Genomic DNA, 22187 nt, shown 5'->3' with positions numbered 1-22187 from the left:
GCAGTTTGTACGGACACAGGATGGATAAGATTGATCTAATTACCAAAAGATCTACTGTTTGAGATTCTGACAATAATTGATTAGATCTGGACCATGATTTGACCAATCTATAGCTAGGATATTCATGCAGATTCAATTCCAATTTACTCATACCCAAGCGAAATCACATGTTGCAATTGAACACAGCAATTAGCTAGACCTCTTTTTTAACATTCTTCATTCTTTGATTCCTTTCATAAAAGTGATCCAACACTTTCCTAATTCACTTTTTTGTGGTTCCAATTTTGAAGGTAAGATTAAATTTTCAATGAGCCTATACAGATGACCAATCAATTTTTTGTTGGCACTATGCATCTTTTTCACAAACAATAACACAGAATCTCACCCTATCAATCAAAGAAGACTGATTAGCAGATAAGGACTTCCTTTTAAGAATGTGGAGAATGTGGAAAAACTCTAAGAGTTGAACTGTTACATACTTGGAAAAAAACAAAAAAAAAATGCTTCCAAGCATACTTTTGTTCTCTAAATTTATAAGAACAATTCAAAGATTGACCTGTAGAAGATTAATGCATCCAACAATGCAATCCATTCTGGGGAAATTAGTAACCAAAAATGTAAATATACAACTATAATTACAATAAGGATGTGAAATGTAACAGATGTTCTTATAAGCATATCAACACAATTTATTGAACAGCAAATACTAGTCAAGAAAAGAAAATATTCACCATCAATAGCACCTAGATCTCCCATTCGGCCATAAATTCCCTCTATTTGGTTAGACTCCTTAGCTTGCAAGATTGCCTTCAAAACAGTTCCCTGACTCTTTTCTGACTCCATAACAGACAAAAGCTCTGCAACCTTTTGTCTTGCAGCTTGTTCAAGAGGAATTAGTGATTCTTGCTCTCTACTGCATTCCTGTGAAGGACTAAGGTGTTCTTACTAGATTCTATTTTAACAGCATAAACAATGAAAGTACATAAATTCAACAGGATGGCACACATACCTGTTCAACTTTCCGAGCTACCATTGCCTTACTTCTGTGATCCTCTAAATCACTTTTGACTTTCATGATGCTGACACTCTTTTCTTCAATTTTAGCCATTATCTCATTCATCTGCTGTTGAGCATCCTCAAAAGCTCTCCGACCAGCATCATGCTAAAATGGAGAATAACGATGTTCAAACAACTACCAAAAAATCAATATCATTCAAGGCCAAATTGCTATCATAGGGCAATTTGGTGATCTTGAAATAGGCAACCTTTCAAAATCTAGAAGCATAGTTGTTAAGGCAACAATGGAGCACCTAGGCTTTGCCTAGGCAAGAATTACATAAAATAAAAAACTAAGTGTTTCCTAATTATCTAGTTTTGTATACAATAAAGCATGCATGTTAATTGGAAAATAGCAATTTTCTTTATTAATAACATTAAAATTCCTCTCGAAACATGGAAAATCAACATATTTAAAACAATAGTATTTCAACTATATTAATTTATGTTCGAAGTGTTAGGGTATTTTTGTCTTCGAAATGATAGTTGTGTTGTTGGAAACAGCCTCTCTATATGTGCAAGGGTAAGGCTGCATACATCTATCCCTCCCCAAACCTCGCATTGAAAGGAGCCTCGTGCACTGGGCTGCTCTTTCAGGCTTTTTATATTGGGGCACCTAGTTAAGGGTATTTTCTTCATCCTATTCAAATACTTTGTTTTGGGGCATGAATAGCAACTTGGCCCATTATCAAGACAAACTATTCTTCTCTTTTCTTCTTTTCCTTTCTCTCTCTTAATATTTTGTAACTTGGTATCAGAGCACCCTTGAGACCAAGGAACTCTTCTGCTACTGGTTGACTCAGGTAGAACTGGTGATGTTAGCACGTTGTCGACTAACATCAACAATCCGTACAGCCAACAACAACCCTATGTGTTTCTAGTGCAGGTTGATGCACCATAATTTTAGAAGATTTTTAGTATATATTTCGAGACAGTTTGAAGGTGCATAGGCGCATTTTTTTTTAAATTTTCGGATGGAAATTGATGAAAAATCCAAATCTGGAGCTTAAGGCTTCTGTGATCATGTGGAGGGTTGATTGCCCTTAAAACATTTTGGGTTTGGATCATGGAAAATCTCGAAGTATGCAAGAAATGATCCCTGGTTTTTGAGCCCTAAATTTTTTTTGAAAAACTCATTTCTTCCTGAGTTTTGCCACAACACTTTTTCTCTCCTTTTCATTGGTGTAACCCTAGTTCAAACCTGGTGAAAAAGGGTTTGGGGTTTTTCAGCTAGTGTTGGGATGTTGTGATGTTGGTGACATAAATCTTTGTGAGGTTTGTGATTGATGGATTCGCACAAGGATGCCTGTGTGACTACCTATGTCTTCCATGGAGGCAATAACAATGCTGATGGAGGGTGACTTGGCCAACCAACCATGAAGCATCACATGGCATGCCAAACCAACTGGTGACACCTCGACGCCACGTAATGTGTATCCAGCCCTAAGAAGATCTACTGAACATTCTACAACAGGGCCACACATTCCACCTCGGGAGGACGAGGACCTCAGAGGCCGACTTGCCCTCCTCCAACCCAGAAATAGAGGTGTAAATCAGGTCATGCTGGGCAACACGGCACAGTCCATGTGTGGCCCGCACAAAGTGTGGGTTGTGTCGTGCCAGCCCGCGGGCCAAGGCAGGCCATGCTTCCCTCCCCTGGGATACTTTGGAAGGTAAGCCCAGCACGGCCCATGGCCCAAGCCCATGTAGGCCCATTCCATGCAGTGTCATGCCAGGGGCCAATCTGGGCCACAGACCAAGCAAAGCCATGTTTTTTAAAAATTTTGAAAAAGTAATGAAAATTTTAACATAAATTAAAAAATAGACAAAAAATTTTAAAAATATCTTTAAATTTTATTTTATATGAATTTTGATATATACAATGGTTTATATATGCAATGAAAAATGAAATAATATAACAAAATTATATATACAATAATATAATATATATATATGGGTCGGGTTGGGCCAGGTCGCGAGCAACATGGCCCGCTTGGTCGTGTCGTGTCGTGTTGTGCCGGCCCATGGACCTGAAACCCCAAGCCCGACACTACCCATAAGAACGTGGCATACCCGGCATGACCTGATTTACACCTCTACCCAAGAAGCCAACAATCTAATTGTCAGCTCGAGAAAGAGTAAGAGCAATGAGAAAGACAAAAATCCAGATCTGTTAGGGTTGATCAATTTGATCAAACCAACCCAGAAAAATATATATTTATATTAATCTTATGTAAAGGAACAAGATTGACCTTACAAAGAGAATAAAAAAGGAGTTGTACACTAAAGTACACGCCTATTATAGTACAGGAAAGAAAACATAAAGTATAGTACAGTAGAATTACAAAACTACCCTTTAGTAGTTCTTCTACACTCCCCCTCAAACTGATGTTGGGGTAGAAGCATCAGTTTGTCAACAAGGAAATTATGTCGGGCTTTGGTCATGGCTTTGGTGAAGAGATCCGCAAGTTGTAGACCCGATGAAACATGTGGGAGAGAGATATGACCTGCATGGAGAAAGTTACGAATGAAGTGACAATCCACCTCAATATGTTTAGTCCGCTCATGAAATGCAGGATTGGTTGCAATCTTGATGTCTACAAACAGAGGAATAGCAAATGAGTCATCAATATTCACGTCATGAAGGAGTGCCTTAAGCCAGATTATTTCACTGCATACTGAAAACATGGCTCTATACTCGGCTTCAGTAGATGACTTGGAAACCGTTTGTTGTTTCTTGCATTTCCAAGAAATCAAAGAATCACCAAGGAATATACACCAGCCAGTAGTAGAGCGACGAGTGTCAGGACAACAGACCCAGTCAGCATCTGCATAAGCTCGAAGTTGTGTGGATGAAGACGATGTGAAAAATAAGCTATATGATAGTGTACTCCGTACATAACAAATAATTCGGAAAATTGCAGAATAGTATGGCTGACATGGAGCTTAAACAAACTGACTCACAATTTGAACCGCATAAAAGATGTCAGGTCTAATCATGGTTAGGTAGATAAGACTACCTACAAATTGTCTATATAGGATAGCATTAGGAAGAAGATCACCCTCCTCTTTACTCAACTTACAATTAAGCTCCAGAGGTGTATCAACATGTTTAGAGTCAGTCAAGCAAGCAAGAGGCACCAAATCAGAAGCATATTTTTGTTGATTGACAACGTAACCCCGATGACATCTTTGAATTTCGAGTCCAAGAAAGTATATTACTGGCCCAAGATCTTTCATTTTGAAGGAGTTACTAAGCAGAAGTTTAAGATTGGTAAAACCATCCACATCATCTCCAATAATAAGGATGTCATCAACATAGACCAAAAAAAGAGTCAATCCCTGAGCCCGTTGTAGTCAGAAGTACTCTACTGAAAACCAGCTTCCAACACTACTGTACGAAAGCGATCAAACCAAGCTCGTGGAGCTTGTTTAAGGCCATATAAAGATTTCTTCAATTTACAAACCAACTGAGGATTGTCATAGTAGCTGGGAGGTGGTTTCATATAAATTGTCTCCCGTAACTCTCCATGGAGGAAGGCATTCTTGACAAACATCTGATAAATTGTCCACTATTTGAGGGCAATAATGGCTAGTAGCAAACGAACTGTTGTCATTTTGGCCACAGGTGCAAAAGTTTCATCATAGTCAATTCTAAAATCTTGCTTGTAGCCTTAAGCAACCAGAGGGGCCTTATATCTGTCCAGAGTACCATCAGATTTGAGTTTTCCGGTGTAAACCCACCGGCTACCAATTATGGAGGCATCTAGAGGAGACAAGATCCCATGTGTCATTTTCCAATAAAACCTGAACCTCTAAATCCATAGCTTCTTTCCAATGCTCAACTGCTACGGCTTAGCTGTAAGACTTAGGAATATCTGTGGATGACAAAACAGTTGAGAATGAGCTATGACTTGAAAAGAAGCCATAGCGATCAGGTGCACAAGAAATACGAGATAACCAACGCAAAGGAATAGATGAAGGTAAATCCTCAGGAGGAGAATTTGCACTTACAATAATGGTGGATGGAGAGGAATGATCAAACACTATTGCTTGAGATGGAGGAGGCATAGGCAATGGGCGAATTGGATGCTTCCTGAAGTATGTTTGAAGAGGCTGAAGAGAAGGAGAATCACCTATAGATCCAAAGTAATGCATAACAGAAATGGATGGTGCAGGTAATTTACAAATATGTTCAAAGAATGAGATTCTTAAGAAAAAAGACATTGTGAAAAATGCGCAACCGACAGACTTTGGGATCATAACAAAAAACCCCTTGTGTTCCGTACTGTATCCCATGAAAGCATACATAGCTGATTGAGTTGTTAGTTTTGTGGGTTCATGAGGAGGGAGATGGACAAAACAAACACATCCGAAGATACGAAGAATGGATAGGTTTGGTGGACGATAAAAGGACTGATAGGGAGACGAAACTGAAATTCCACGACCCCATGGTGGATAAGTCTGACGACTCAGCAGCAGTGCGGAATTGAGTTTCTTGTCCGATGGATCTGATCTATAGTTAGGGGGCAATACATACCAAAAGGTTTGAAGAAGGAACACGCATAAGAGTATTTAACCAACCCACCCTTCCTTTTGAATATATGCTCTTCTTTAGCCCATCAAAAATGGAATTGAGTTTATCTGTGAGAAAGAATTTTATTTATTTTTCTTGTAACTTAGGAACACGGAATTGAAAAGTAGTATGGGTCACCTCCACCCATAAGGTAAGGGGAGCATGTGAATCTTGTATCAAGGACCTCACCATACTAGCAATATGATGGTTATTGCGCTCCGATACTTCACTAAGTTGAGGAGTACCAAGACAAGATCTCTGGGATTGAATGCCATGTTGTTTAAGATAGGTTTGAAACTCACCACCCTCACCATCATAATACTCTCCCCCTAAATCTGACCTCAAAATATTTATAGTGCTTTTAAACTGGGTCATTACCATAGCATGAAAGTTCTTAAACATGGAGAAGACTTCTGATTTCTTTTGAAGAAAGTAAACCCATGTGTAACTAGTGCAATCATCAATGAATAATACAAAGTATTTATAACCCAACGTGAAATAACTGGAGACGACTACACATCACTATGAATGAGATAAAAAGGTGTAGATGCATGTTCAGTAGAAGATGGAAAAGGTAAACCAGTGCTGAAATCAGTGTGACAGGTGTGATCTAGAGTTTGTGGTGTAAAGAGCACACATTCCAACAACAATTAGTGCTGCAATCAGTGTGACAGGCGTGACCTAGTGGTGCGTAGTGTGCAGATCTCAGTGATAATAGAATTCAGCAAATGTGCAGAATCGGTGATAACATAATGGGAGACAATAATGATTATAAACCTAGTGCGATGGTGCCTACAGACAACCTGAATGTTCAGATGACCTCCATAAAATTAAATGGAGAGAATTATGTGCCCTGGGCTAAATCCGTTGAAGTCTTTCTGAAGGCAAAGAAAAAGGTAAAACACATCAGAGAGGAGAAACCCTCCTTTGACTCTCACGAGTATGAAGACTGGGAGCAAGAGGATGCTCAGATCATCACATGGTTGTGGAACAGTATGGAACCCAGGATTAGTGTGAACTTCATGTTCCATGATACTGCCAAAGATGTGTGGGACCATGCGAATAAATTGTATTTGGGGCAGGACAATACAACCAGAGTTTATCAGCTTTATCAAAAGTACTTTAACCTGCAACAAGGCAATCAGAGTCTTGAGGAGTACTATGCCAACATGAGGAACATACGTAATGAGTTGAATGTCTATCATTCTCTCACTTCTGATGTCAAAATTCAGCAACAACAGAGAGAGCAGCTTGATGTGACTAGATTTTTTGTGGGACTAAAGTCTGAATATGAACCAGTACGGGCTCAGATATTAGGGGGATCAGCTCTTCTGTCCCTAGAAGAGATATTTGCTCGACTCCGGACGATTTCTATTGGATCTACTGAGAACTCAAATATCTCAGATAGATCTGCCTTTGCTGCACCAAGAGGCCGTGGTGTTAAAGGTGGAGCTCGGGGAGCTCAGTCTGGCCTTGGTGGTGGTAGTGGTTCCGAATATGGCCGAAATGGCAATGGTGGGTCTACTCATAATCGTGGAGGTGGTGTAATGGGAGCAGAGATTCAGGGGGAGCCCGAGGTAGAGGACATAGCTCAGGCCCGAGGAAGTGCACTCATTGGGGTAAGGATGGACATACCATCAACTATTGTTATGATCTACATGGTCCTCCCTCAACCTGGGCCAATCATGCCGCGACCGGTGACTCAAGTTCCAGCTTTAGACAGGAGAATCATTCATCTGACCAGATGCCTCCTACATACACAGATGGTCCCATAAAAGAGATGGCGAGTGTTCCCCAGGATGAATATGAGAGGTTTATCCAATCACAGCAGAACATGGCGACTTTTGCTCACTCAGGTATGGCTTGTCTGGCATCTACACCCAATCCCTGGATCATTGACTCTGGAGCCTCCGATCACATGACTGGACTCCAGGTGTGTTTTCCTCCTTATCTCATTGCTCCACATCATAATCAGTCACCCTTGCTAATGGTTCCACATCCTCAATTTGTGGTGTTGGTAATGTTGACCTAGATCCTATATCCCTCTCATGAATTGGCTTACCACACTAACTGCTCCATTACCTTTTATCCTTCTATGTGTGTTTTTCAAGATCTCAAGACGGGGATGAAGATTGGTGGAGGGCATGAAGCAGGTCGACTGTATTATCTTGACGGTGGTGGTGGTAGAACTTCAACAACTCTCCAGTCATCTCTTTCTACTCTCCAGCGGCATTGTCGATTTGGTCATCCGTCGCTAAAAGTCTTGAAGTCCTTGATTCCGTCCTTGAGTCAGCTTTCTGTTTTGGATTGTGAGTCGTGTCAGTTTGGGAAACACCATCGTGTTCCCTTTAGTCCTAGGGTTGATAACCGTGTGTCGAGTCCTTTTTCTTTAGTTCATTCAGATGATTGGGGTCCTTATAAAGTGATGTCATATAATGGATACAGATATTTTGTCATTTTTGTGGATGATTTTTCAAGGATGACATGGCTCTATTTAATGAAAGAAAGAAGTGAATTGTTTACCATTTTTCAAAAATTTTATGCTGAGATTCGTAACCAATTTGGAACCCACATCAAAGTTTTTCGTTCTGATAATGGCCGCGAATATTTATCCTCATCATTTCAGGAATACCTGGACCAACACGGAATTATACATCAGACCTCGTGTACCTACACCCCACAACAAAACGGGGTGGCTGAGAGAAAGAATCGCCATCTCCTTGAAACAACAAGATCCCTAATGCATCACATGCATGTTCCCAAACCATTTTGGAGTGATGCAGTGCTTACCTCTTGTTTTCTGATTAATCGGATGCCCACGTCCATCCTTGATGGTCATTCTCTGTTTCAGGTCTTGTTTCCAACTTTGTCTCCGTTCCCTCTTACGCCGAGAGTTTTTGAGTGTGTCTGCTTCGTCCATAATCTGGGTCCCGGGAACGACAAGTTCGATGCCCGTTCTCTCAAGTGCATCTTCCTTGGCTATTCTCGAACCCATAAAGGGTATAGGTGTTACCACCCTAGGTTCTCGACGGTCTTTTGTGTGTGCTAATGTCAGTTTCTTTGAGTCTACTCCGTTCTTCTTGGGGTCTGGTAATGCTTCTTCCTCCTCCTCTTCCACTTCCTGTTGTTGATCCTCCTCCCTTTGTTCCAATTATGACCAAATCCTTGCCTCCGGTGCCACCACCTGTTGAGCACCCACCTATCCGTCATGTGTATACACATCGCCCACGTGCACCAGCTACTATTCCTCCGGCTACATCTCCGTCAACGGATCCGGCACCATACCCGCACTTAGCATCTGAGATTGATCTACCCATTGCTTTGCGGAAAGGTAAACGTACTTGCACCATTTATCCCATATCTAATTATGTTTATTTTACTCACCTTTCTGCTTCCCATCGCCAGTTTGTTGCCTTGTTATCTTCAGTTATTGTTCCTAAAGATGTCCAAGAAGCCCTTGCCTCTCCAGGGTGGTGTCGTGCCATGGAAGAAGAACTCTCAGCCCTTCATCATAATCATACTTGGGACCTCACTGCTCTTCCTCCTGGGAAGCAAGTTGTTGGTTGTAAATGGGTTTATACGGTTAAGTATCTGCCTGATGGTAGTGTTGAACGCCTGAAAGCACGATTAGTTGCAAAAGGATACTCTCAAACCTATGGTATTGACTACACAGAGACCTTCTCACCGGTTGTTAAGATAGGGTCAGTTCGTGTTGTGATCTCTCTTGCAGCCATGTATGAGTGGCCACTATATCAGCTTGATATCAAGAATGCCTTTTTGCATGGTGACTTACTCGAGGAGGTCTACATGGAGCAACCACCGGGGTTTGTTGCTCATGGGGAGGATGGTAAGGTGTGCAAACTAAGGAAGGCTATATATGGGCTTAAACGGTCTCCTCGAGCATGGCTTGGTAGGTTCAATGAGGTGGTAAAGAAGTTTGGTATGAAACAGTGCAAAGTTGACCATTCTGTATTTAGTCATGACTCTCCGGGAGGAAAAATACTGTTGGTGGTGTATGTAGATGATATTGTTATTACTGAGAATGATAGCATTGGTATTGACAGGCTAAAGACTTATCTGCAGGATCGCTTTCAGACAAAAGATCTGGGTAAACTGAAATACTTCTTGGGGATAGAGGTAGCAAGATCCAAGTATGGGATTAACCTGTGCCAGAGGAAGTATGTGCTTGATTTGCTGGAAGAAACAGGCCTGTTGGGTGCCAAACCAGCGGAAACACCCATGGACACAAATACTAAGCTAAGCAGTGATATGGGTGAAGTGTTTGAAGACCCTGGCAGATACCGACGACTTGTGGGCAAACTGAACTACCTAACCATTACCATACCAAACATCTCATTTGCAGTTAGTGTGGTAAGCCAATTCATGCAAAAACCCATGATTCCTCATTGGGCAAACCGAACTACCTAGCCATTACCATACCAGACATCTCATTTGCAGTTAGTGTGGTAAGCCAATTCATGCAAAAACCCCTGATTCCTCATTGGAACGCAGTTCTAAGAATTGTGAAGTATCTAAAAGGGGCTCCGGGTCGTGGTCTAATATACAAGAGTGGGGGAAAACTTGAAATAGAAGGGTATTCTGATGCTGATTGCGCCGGTTCTATGTCTAATAGGCGGTGTACTACAGGCTATTGCACGTTTCTGGGAGGTAACCTGGTGAAATGGAAAAGTAAGAAGCAGACGATTGTGGCAAGAAGCAGTGCAAAAGCAGAATATAGGGCTATGGCGCACACCGCTTGTGAATTAGTGTGGCTAAGGAACCTTCTACAGGAAGTAGGGTACAACATTAACACTCCAATGAAGCTCTATTGTGATAATTAGGCTGCAGTTCATATTTCCTCTAATCCAGTGTTTCATGAAAGAACCAAGCACATTGAGGTTGACTGTCACTTTGTGAGGGAGAAGGTGCTGAATGGAGAGCTAGACACTACACATGTTAATACAGGAAATCAGTGGGCTGATTTATTTACAAATGGCTTGAGTCGGGGAAGAGTGGACTACATATGTAACAAGCTAGGAGTATATGATATATACTCACCAGCTTGAGGGGGAGTGTTAGCGTAGGGGTATTTCTATCTTTATACCTTGATTAATGTTGCTGATCTGTAATGTTGTGTTGGAACAAGTGCTCTTAACTTAAGTAAGGGCACATAGGTCTTTTCAGTTATGTTATAATAATAATATAAATACTTACTGGCCGACTGGAAGAAGTCAAGTTGACTCTTTTAGTTCGAACCAGAATTCTCTCTCTCTCTCTTTATCACCTTTTCTTCTTCTACATAACTGAACTCAGTCGGGCCGAACTCTAAGGCAGACCTGAATTCTATCAACTTTTATATGTTTGATTTTATTTTTAAATTTTCATTTGAATATGCTTTACATGTTATGTTTATGTATTTTAATTTTAGATAATAGGTTTTTTAAAACATTTATTTTAAAATTTAAGTTGATATTCTTTATAAATATTATTTTTTTCTTTTTTTTTGAATTTTTTAACTTTTTTGTATTTTTGTACCTTGCTTCAAAAAGGCACGCACCTCGCCTTGTACTTCTAAAACACTGCCCTATACTCAACTTCAACACTAAACCTTGCAACTACGCTCTACTTTTAACTTCTCCATGTCACTGGGTTTCCACCCACAAATGTATAATACCCACTAGTGGATTTTCTATCATCCACAACACCTGCCCAATCAACACCTATATACATTTCCACTTTCACATGGTTATGTTTGCTGAATAGAACAAGTCCTCAGATACTTCTTTAAATACCTAAGAATCCTTTCTACAACCTTTAAACGTGGTACCTTAGGGGAATGCATGAACTAGCTTAGAACCGCAGTAACATAAGCAATGTACGGGTGTGTCAAAAACAAAAAGCAATCTTCCCACTAGTCTCCAAAACTAACTTACATCTTTCAAATGATCAACATCAATAGGGGAATCTGTTGACTTTACACCAAGTTTATTTGTCTGTTGTAAAAGATCAAGGATGTACTTCCTCTAAAAGATGAAGACACCCTTTTTTAAGCAAGCAAACTCAATCTCAAGAAAGTACTTTAGGGAACCCAGATCTTTCGCCTCAAATTGGGAAGATAAGATCTCCATCAACTTTTGAATCTCAAAACCTCAATTCACTATAATGATGATGTCATCCACATACACTATCAACACTATAACCCGCCGCTGACATCTCTTAACAAAGAGAGTGTGATCAAACTAACATTTGAACCCTACTTACTGAACTACCATATGAAACCTAATAAACCATGCTCTGGAAGATTGTTTTAAGCCATAGAGAGGTTTTCTCAACTTGTACACCTTATTTTCACTCCCTTTGGCACAAAAACCCGATGCCTGAACCATATGTACTTCCTCTTCCTAATCATAATTCAAGAAGGTATTTTTTAAATCAAGTTGGTGCAACTCCCAGTCAACATTTGTAGCTAATGATAGAAGGACCCAAATCGAATTCAACTTTGCCACTAAAGCAAATGTCTCATCATAATCAACATTGTAGATTTCAGTGAAACCCTTTGCTACCAGCCTTGTTTTGTACCATTTTACTGTCCCATCCACCTTGTGTTTCACTGTAAACACCCATTTACTCCCCATTAGGTCTTTCCCTTTTGGAAGATCCACCAACTTACAAAGTGTGATTCTTATGGAGGGCATTAATTTCCTCCATAGGATTTGTTCATTCAAGGTAAGTCAAAGCCTTTGCCATATTTTTGAGTATGGGAATATTATCAACGACGGACAAGAAAGCACGATAAAAGGGAGAAATATGGCCATATGACAAATAAAGGGTAATGGGGTGTTTGGTAGTGCATGATCTAATTCCTTTTCTTTAGGCAATAGGAATCTCAAGATCGTCCACAACTAAAATGGGAACAGGAGAATCAATAGGAACAAGGGTGACTGGCTCAATTGGACTTTTACCTTTTGGGAGTCTAACAATGTCAGTTGCTCAAGTTAGAACATTGTTAATCTCCATGACACTTACACAAGAAGACAAAAAGGATCAAGATCCAAAATAGAAGGAAGAGAAACCTAACAGACCTACTTCTCCATACTACTCTCCACCTAAGGAGAAGCAATGTAGAAGGGTTTAAACTCAAAAAAGGAAACATCAATAAAGACAAATATTTACAATCAATGTGATGAAAACACTAGTAAAACCCTTTTGAGAAGAAGGGTACCCAAGGAAGATACATGAAATAAACCGAGGGTCTAACTTACCACGGGAAGGAAACAAATCATGAACAAAAGCACAACAACCAAACACTCGCATAGTGTCAACTAACACTACTCGAGAGCATCACATTGGGGTCAGAACCATATTAGCTACATTATACTTCTTTCGGCCTTGCATCTTACCATGTTCTTGGTTTTTTACTACCACTTTGGCTTCCCAATGAGATCCCAGTAAGTATCACGTGTACGTCTTGAACGCTAGCAATGAGTACACCACAACCTGTCCTTATCATCAAACTTCTTGGCATCACTCTTCTTTCCCACATTATTGCCACTCGTTGCAACCAAGGCCATCTGTTGCTCCTCCTCAATTGTTACTATCACACTCTGTCTACTTTCCTCAAGTAGGACCAAGGCATACACCTTTTGGACTGAAGGCAATTCACTACTCCCTAAGACCTGAAGACTAAGAGGCTCATACACAAGGTTTAATCCCAAGAAGAAAGAAAAAAACATGCTATCGAGACTAACTTCTCATAAGCTTTGGCGCCACCATCATGTCTAAGGGAAATCCTCCTCCTCAAGTGCCTACTCGTGACACCTGTAATGTGATCGACAAACTAAGGAACACCTTACTTCAACTTGAAAAGAGTTGCCTATCTACATTTGTTGTTCTGCACACAACTTTCAATGCCTTTGTAAAGTCAAGAACTATACTTTATTGTCATGCCTCATCTCCTAGCTCTTGGATAATTAGCACAAGAGCCAGTGATCATATAAATTGTATGCCTTCTTATTTCACCACTTATAAGTTATTTTCAAGGTAAGATTACCATTGTTGATGGATCTCAAATTTGAGTGAAATTAAATTTTCCAACAACCTTTCTCTGAACTCTATACTACATGTTCCACAATTGCATAGAAATCTTCTATCTATTAGTTCCCTTGCCAAAACCCATAATTGCTCTACAACCTTCTTACTTTCTCACTATGTCTTTCAAGACCTAAGTATAAGAAATATGATTAGCAATGGGCATAAAGCCAATGGAGTTTATATTCTTGATCAATCTCCAAAGTTAGGGTTAATGTTTGGGGACCTTATTCTATTCCAAATATGAGTAGCTACAAATATTTCATTCTTTTTATTGATGACTATTCATAGTACACATGGTGTATCTAATGAAAAGTCAAAATGAAGTACCCTCAATTGTTAAAAACTTCTTCAATATGGTGGAGACCCAACTTAAGAAGAAGATTAAAATGATTATATTTGACAATGCCAAAGAGAACATCAAGAAGCACTTGCAAGCTTTCCTTGAAGAGAAAGGGGTAATTCACTAGAGTTCTTGCTTTCATATCCCCCAACAAAATGGGGTATCATAAACAAAAAAAACAGAATTCACTCATGAACCCTTCATCTCCAATCTCCTCATCAACTTCTTTTTTATGCTTTTCAACTCCATCTCAAGGTCTTTGGGTGTGTCTACTTTGTCCATGACATGAGTCTTACACTGAAATTAGACCTAAAATCTATCAAGTGTGTCTTCTTGGAATACTCATCACTTCAAAAGCGGTACCATTGATGTGCTCCTTGTTTTGGTAAAAGATAAATGTCCAAAGATGTCACCTTCTTTGAGTCTACTCTGCTCTTCTATTCATCGTGTCTTTCTCTACAAAGGGAAAGCGTTAGTGAAGATAAGACTCATTTTTGCATGTCCATTCCTATTTTAGTTGCAATTGATGTTCCCAATCCCTCTTCTTCTCCTCCTACATGTGGTGGTAGTAGTGCTCCTCCTATGACTTGGCACCAGTGGTTTGTTAGATGAAAAAAGAGGATAACTTTGAAGATTGAATGTCCATTACAATTTGAGTTCCTTGATCCAAGCAATTTTGAACCTAAACCTTTACTTGTTTTTTATGCTTGTGTTGAATCTATTATTAAACCTCCTAATGTGAGTCCTAAGCTTTTTCTTATCAGCACAAAGAGTAATTTATTAATGCTTGGAAAAATTATAGATCCTTTGTAGCCCAAATACATAGGAAACCAGAATGGCCACCCTGATTACCATGCCCCCTTTTTACTAATACAGATTACAACATTGCCCAAAATAAAGTGTATCTTTCCACTCTCTATTTTACGAGAACATATGCCAGTCCATTTGTTGTTCTTTTTACCCATCTAAAGCTAGTGTTACAACTTTTTGCAAGGTGGTCAATTTCCTTGAAAGCAAATTTATATTTCCAAGGAGTTGAACTAGTTTGTTTTGCCTAAGAAATAATCAATAAGGAATCTCCTTCCACTTCAAGCTCTCTAACACCAATTTGTGTTTCGAATTTTAGTCCTTGTAAGAGAGTCATCGTCTCAGCCTTAACCGAGCCGCCAAATCCAATTGGCCCAAAGAATAAAGCCACAACTGCACCTAGATGGTTCCTAAAAACTCCCCCTATACCCGCCCTACCCAGATTACCAAGGGAACTCCCATCAAAATTTAATTTCAATTTGTTTGGCCTTGGAGGTTTCCATTCCATTATCACTACTTCTTTGTGTGTATCTATTTGTACCACTTCAGACCATTTCCATAATAAGTTATTTGTGGAAACATCTCTAAACAGCTCCAAAGTTTTAGCCCAATGTGCAGATCTGATACTTATGGATTCAATCACTTCCTCCATTGACCTACTCTTTTCTTGGAAGATTCTTTGGTTTCTCTCCTCCCAAATGGCTCATACCAAGGCTGCTCTTGTGATTTTCCATAGAGATCTTCCCCTTTTCTTATGTTGCTTTAAGAAACTGGAGTTAAATAGGCTAGCCACATCCTGAGGGAGTACCCATCTGCAATTAAAAAGAGAGCAGAAGTAGTCCCAAATACAAGTTACAAATGAACAAGAAAGTAGTAAATGTGAGTTCTAACCTTGACCTCCCTATTACAATTCGTAAAGCAAAAAGGACCTATGCTAAATGTCCTATCTCAAATTATGTCTCTTATGATACCTCATCACCTTCCTATTGTACCTATCCCTTACAATGTTACCAAGGCAGTGCAGTTCCCATATTGGAAGGATACTATGAATCGGGAGATGGAAGCTCTCATATAAAACCAATGAAGGGAAATTGTTCCTCTCCCAATCTCCCAAAACGTAAAATTCTTGTTGGTTGTGAGTATACACTATGAAGCATAAAGCTAATGGCTCAAAGGAAAAGTATAAAGCTCGTCTTGTGGCAAAGGTGTGTATCAAAGACACTTTGGTGAACTTCTCTACCTATGTTTAACTAAACTTGGCATATCATATGCTATGAGTGGTGTCCAATGAATAGAATACTTGCCTATTTGAAGGGGTGTCCAAAAAAACAGAATGTTGTATTTTTTATCATGAGCATCTTAAGGTGGAGGCCTACACTAATGCTGACTAGGTATGTTCTATTGATGATAGGCATTATACTTATGTTTACTATACCTTGATGGGTGGTAATATTGAACCATAGAGTAAGAAGCAATCTATCGTGGCCCGATCCAGTGCAAAGGTAGAGTACAAAGCTATGGCTCATAGAGTTTCTAAATTGTTATGGTTGAAGAACTTGTTGACAAAGATGGGAGTACAAACTAATACTACAATGATTTATACTGTGACAACCAAGCTGCTATAAACATAACCCACAATCATGTTCAACATGATTGCATACAAAGCATATAGAGGTTCACGAGCACTTCATTAGAGAAAAAGTGAAAGTGGAGAGACTTGTTTACCTTTCATGAGGTATAAAGATCAACTAGTTGATTGTCACACTAAAGGTGTTCCCAAGCCAAAAGTTGGCAACAAATTGGGCAAATTGGGCATGATAAATATCTATGCTCAACTTGATGGGGAACGTTGAGAGTATAAAGGTAGTTTTGTCTTATTCTTCTTCTTCTTCTTTATCTCTTAATCTTGTGTAACTATTTCAATACTTTCAATAATAATGCTAATAAAATAAGTACTTAATACAAAAATTACGTATTAAATTAGCAACTAAAGAAGGTTATAATTTGACATAATAAAATTTAGGAGGAAGAGTAAGTGAAAGGGAAAAAAGAGCAAGGGTGGAGATGGTTTATTTAATATAAGAAGGGGAGGATGAAGGAGAGAAAGAGAGAGAGAGGAGGAAAAAAACAAAGAAAAGAAAGAAACTTCTTGATATTTCTATTCTTTTTTAAGATAAATAAAAATCAAAATTTATTAAAGACAAGAGAGGAGAATACAATAAAGGGTAATAAGATATCACCCACCAAAAAAGACAATAAAAAATCAAACACCCTCCAGCCCTCCAATAATAAGAACCTCCCAAGACACAACCCAAATCTATGAAGACATTAAAAAGCCACCCTACAAGACCTCAAATAATCCAAAAGGTTCAAACTCACCCGAACCCGAAAACTAAAAACACCTCTGCCCTGAAAGAAGCTAAAAAAGAATCTTTTATCCTTGATTAAGCCTTATCTAAAGCATATTCCTTTTCCAATTCCATGAAGATCTTCCTTGCAGATATCTGAATCAAATATTTCTATTTTTTTCTTCATTTCTCTTCTCAAAACCTTTGGATCTTTTAAATATCAATGGTAAAACTTTAAAACAAAATATAAACAATACATTGCTATAAACAAGGCATTTAGGTGAGGGGCACCAAGTCAATGCCTAGGGAAGCACCCAAGCAATGAGGTGACAATTGTGAAGAAACATTGAATTACTAGCATTATTCACAAATATTGTTAAAGATATCAAGATAACATATAAAGCTTACTTTCTCTTTCAAAAGAACACTTTCAGCAGATGCAACGTCAAGTTTTCCTTTATGTTCAATCAACTCTTTCTCCCAAGGTTCCAATGCTGTGCGGACTTCAGCAAGCTCAGAGCGGAACCTCTCAGTTTCAACTATTTTAAACCAAATCATAGATGGATGTAACAGTTAAAAAACTAAAGAATTTAATGATTAAACCCATAGAAAAGAACAAACATGATAAAAAAGTAAACTTAAGTGATCAAAAGCAAAAAAGAAAACATATCTTATAGAAAATAAAGGTAGCTGCAAATATCTAAACTTAATAGGTTAACACAAGGAAAGAAATACAAAGACCGGTAACAAAGAGAAAACCAGTAATATCACTACAGCTTAAACAGCAATGTTTACCAGCATGAGCAATGGCATCTCAAAGAAACAATTCTATATTCACAAATGTGCATGGGACATTTATGGTTTTATTGTTTGAAATACCTATAATAATATATTCTTTGATCTAATGCAAGTTGAGAGGTCAATAGAGCTAGGGCAGGCCAATGAGGGTAGAGAAAGATACGATTCAGTTCTCCGCTCCTCTCTTTTCTTCCTCTTTTTTTCTCTCTCATGAACATCTTCTCCCTTCCTTTTCTTCTCTAAAACCAGGATTATTGCGAGATTATGTTTCTCCTATGTTGTATCATGTTTGTTGTAAAACCAATAATCTTTTTTTGTTATTTCACAAATTATATTAATGAATAACGTGTGCTTCATGCAAGAAACCTTCTTCATTATTACTTAAAATCAAAAGTAAGTGATGCATGTCTGAATTTTTAGACCAAGTTAATGCAGTTCTCCGTATTTTTTCTTTGTTTCCTTTTCCAATATCAAGTTGCAACAGCAGCCTTTCATCCTTGCATGCTAAGACTGGCAATTTTGAAGTTCGAGGCCTGGCATAATCTCATATCTATACAAAATGCATGCTGCTTTCCTTACAATAGTTCTATTACCTGTGTTCCTATGGTAGTGAACCATTACATTGTGCCATTGGCATACAAACCAGCATGTTACTCTAAATATAATAAAGGAAAGAACACCACCTTTAGAGCTCTCTTTAATTTCTTCTAAAACTTTTTCCTCATTCAACAGGTGTTGTTGTAGTTTGGGAATTTCCTCCTCGAGTTTGGAAATCTGATTTCTCGACTCCTCAGACTCTTTCGAAATTTCTTCAATCTTGGATGAATCCTGCAATGTATGCAAAAGAGTAAGGCTTATAAAAATACTCAATTAGAAATTGTTATTCCCCACAGACCTTTACAAGCTTGTCCTCCAATTTCTTGACTTTTTGCTTCATGTGCTTCAAATCCTCCTGGCATTTCACATCCTGCCTTTCGAACTCCTTGAACGCATCTTTACAGGTTCTGAGATCATTATCAAGTTCCTGAATTGTATCAAATGCAAGTATTACTCAGTTCATAACCCCAATAAATTTTGAAGCAATAGTGAGAAACCTGAGGTAGTAAATGCATTGTGCTAAAATTAAAAAACACTGAAATACTTTAACATATTTTCAAATACTAACAAATAGAAAGCAAAGAAAGTCAAAATATCTAATATTAAAAATGCAATTACAAATTAGAAAGGTTTAGGGAAAATAGAAAATAAAAAATTAGAGACACAATGCACACCTCATGTCTTTTCATATACTTATTGTGGACAACCTCGAGATCCTTCAACAATTTGGTATTTTCCCGAATCTTCTCCCTGGAGTAAAATAAAACAAAATTTGATTAAATCTTGCAGCATTTGCAAATCAGCATTAACTGCGATGGGAATGATAAGCCAGAAGCAACCTTTCATTCTTGAGATTTTCTTCCAAGCTGGAAACATCTGTTTGCAGTTCAACCACATGAGAGGCAGCATCCTCAGAGGCCAACTTAGTGGCTTTCTCTTGCCATTTCAACAGTGACAATTCCTTCAGCATGTACGACTCTGCTTCATTCTTAGCATCCTGCATGATAAAATAATAAAATTCAACAATCAATCAGTTAATGGTACGGGAGGTAGACAGACACAAAATTCACACCTACCTCCAAGCTATCTCTTTCTTTCTCTGCTAATTTCACCATTTGAACCACTGAAGATCTTTGCTCATTAAGGGATTCCAACCTGCAACACCAAAAAGGAAGGCAGATTTTCATTTCACCATGTCAATAATCTCATCAGGTAAAATTTGTTCAAAGGATAAAAACCCATAATAGTTGTAGAGAGAGCCCCAGTGATTTAACAGCAAATCATCATTAGTATGATTTATAGTTAACCTTTAACAATGGAACATAGTTGTGAGGGAAACCATTCTTGATATGATAAGTTATCTTATTAGGAACTGTAGCACCTAAATTTAGAGTTATTCAAATTTCACTATGGATGTGATAGCTTAACATAGTTTTTTTATTGGGTCACAGGGTATATCTGCCTTCAGAAGGTCAAGGAGAAAGTACTAGCTCTTTATAAAATAGAATACTGCTGAACATAGAGTTAGAATATGGTTCCCAAATTTTCAGTACTCGAGTATAGATAAAAAGTACCCTAAGGAAATGGCACACTAAGCGAAGGCCTAGAGTTCATGGAAGCGTGACCTTAACAAAGAACAGGGTTATAGATAGAACATAACAAAAGTAAATTCCTCAACAGAAGAAATTGCAAACATGGAACTCACTGCTTATATGATTCTTCAATCTTCTCCACATATTTGTTAGTCCCAATAATGTCCTCGAGATATTCAAGAAACCCTTCGTCATGGGGCCCTTGGCCTTTCGGCTTCATCAATGAAATTTGTTCCACTTCTCCCTGAATAACAATTAAACCATGAAAATTTAGACCTTAAAGACCTGTAGCAGAACTAGTTTCCCCGATCGCTGAAGAGTGAAGACACGGCGCCCACCTGAAGAATTAGAAATCGGTTGTTGTCCAAGTCCACTCCCTTCCCTTTCAATTTCTTTGTTACCTCCGTGAAGTTACTGCTTCGGTCATTAATATAGTACTTAGACGAGTTGTCTCGGAAGGCAACTCTTGTAATGACAAAATCACTCCCCGGTACAACTTCATAGGTTTCGTCCTCCTGTAACCACGAGAAGGGTTATCCTAGTTTGGACGCAAAAAACAAAATACCAAATTTTTTAATTATTATGGATATGATGAAAGAAAGCAAAAAGGTGGAGGAAGAGTGTAATTACTAGATCAATTATCTCCTGAAAGTGAACGGAGACGCCCGCACTGTCCAGATTCTGGTAATTGGTGGAATTATGGATCAGTTCTGAAACTTTGTTTAGGCGCATCTACACACATTATCAACAACAGAAATCAGTGATGCCGCCATTAAGTAAGTTTTCTTTTCGTCGGTTCATGAAGGATAAATCACCGATCTGAATAGAGTAATGGTGGAGATTAACCTGCTTAGCCCTCTTACCGAACACAAAGAGCATGGCATCTATTACATTACTCTTCCCGCTGCCATTGGGGCCGACAACAGCCGAAAAGCTCTGCAGAGAAATTAGGTCAGAATCATGGAAGATAAAGGGCCTTAACAACCAGTTAGCAAAGGTGAGAACTAACAGCCCAAAGTCCCAAACCTAACCTTGTGAAAGGGCCCGACCCTTTGCTCTCCGGCATATGATTTGAAATTCTTCATGACCATTTCTTTGATGAACAATCTCGGTTTCCTGCTTCCTCCCCGTTCGGACTTTGAGCCACAGCCAATGAGCTCATCGGACACCTCGGCCGGAATCCCCATCTTCACTTCACAGTCTACACCCACCCAGAAATTTCCAACCAGAAACCCCCTACCGAAACGAGGAGAATTTTGAAAGATCTTCAGCAAGCAGCACACGAATGAATGAAGGCGTTCAACACTTCAAGCAACAAATCGATCTCTCTAGTCGGCCGTCCTTCCTCGCGAAATAGAATGACGCGGGAAAATATAAAGCGGGATACTAGTTGAGCCATTTCAAAATCGAGCGAGGCTACCACTGTACGGTTCGGGTCAAATTCTGAAACATACCCTCGGGTTTACTTTTTAACCAATTCAACCCTTGAAGTTTGCGTTAAACTATTTATTGCACCCCTCCTACAACATGCAAAATACCATTTTCCCGTGATTTGGTATTTTTTGTAATCTAACACCGCATATCTCATGGAACCCACTATAAAAGTGAAACCCTCAGGTATGAGGTGTGCGGTAAGTGATCATGTTAATAGAGGGTTGGACCGTGTTTTGTTGGCATGTGATCCAAAATCTTTTGCTATATACCCATATTAGCGGGGCGCCACTGCACTGCAGAGACCATAAGAATTAAAAAAAAAAAAAAAAAAAAAAAAAACATTGAATAGATAATTCTATTCATATACACAGATTTAAAGTTAGCCATGTGAGTAAATCAAACAAATTAGTTCTGTGTAATTTAATTAATTTAACTTAATTGATTAAATATGGTAAATTAATTAATAATAAATTTAATTAAATACTTGAATTACATTAATTATTCAAAATTTAAAACAAATGATTTTATAATTAAAATTAATAAATTTA

The 22187-nt window shown here is 38.7% G+C and overlaps 1 protein-coding gene across 1 annotated transcript in view; it reads right to left on the bottom strand.

Moving 5' to 3' along the window:
• The window catches only part of SMC3 (structural maintenance of chromosome 3), a 32082-nt gene extending 10529 nt beyond the window's left edge, over window positions 1-21553 (bottom strand). The window contains exons 1-13 of the mRNA XM_010269732.3: window positions 21237-21553; window positions 21052-21141; window positions 20836-20937; window positions 20544-20720; window positions 20319-20449; window positions 19690-19768; window positions 19453-19610; window positions 19288-19363; window positions 18912-19040; window positions 18700-18844; window positions 17627-17757; window positions 1010-1162; window positions 732-921 (exon numbers count right to left, since the gene is read on the bottom strand). Of these exons, the coding sequence (XP_010268034.1) occupies window positions 732-921; window positions 1010-1162; window positions 17627-17757; window positions 18700-18844; window positions 18912-19040; window positions 19288-19363; window positions 19453-19610; window positions 19690-19768; window positions 20319-20449; window positions 20544-20720; window positions 20836-20937; window positions 21052-21141; window positions 21237-21392 (1717 nt within the window). The 5' untranslated portion in view covers window positions 21393-21553. The remainder of the gene's footprint in view (window positions 1-731; window positions 922-1009; window positions 1163-17626; window positions 17758-18699; window positions 18845-18911; window positions 19041-19287; window positions 19364-19452; window positions 19611-19689; window positions 19769-20318; window positions 20450-20543; window positions 20721-20835; window positions 20938-21051; window positions 21142-21236) is intronic.
• Window positions 21554-22187: the final 634 nt, after the last annotated feature.

Source organism: Nelumbo nucifera, chromosome 4, assembly GCF_055504915.1.
Source record: "Nelumbo nucifera cultivar China Antique chromosome 4, China Antique-T2T, whole genome shotgun sequence".
Taxonomy (NCBI): domain Eukaryota; kingdom Viridiplantae; phylum Streptophyta; class Magnoliopsida; order Proteales; family Nelumbonaceae; genus Nelumbo; species Nelumbo nucifera.
This window is presented reverse-complemented; position numbering and strand designations above follow the sequence as displayed.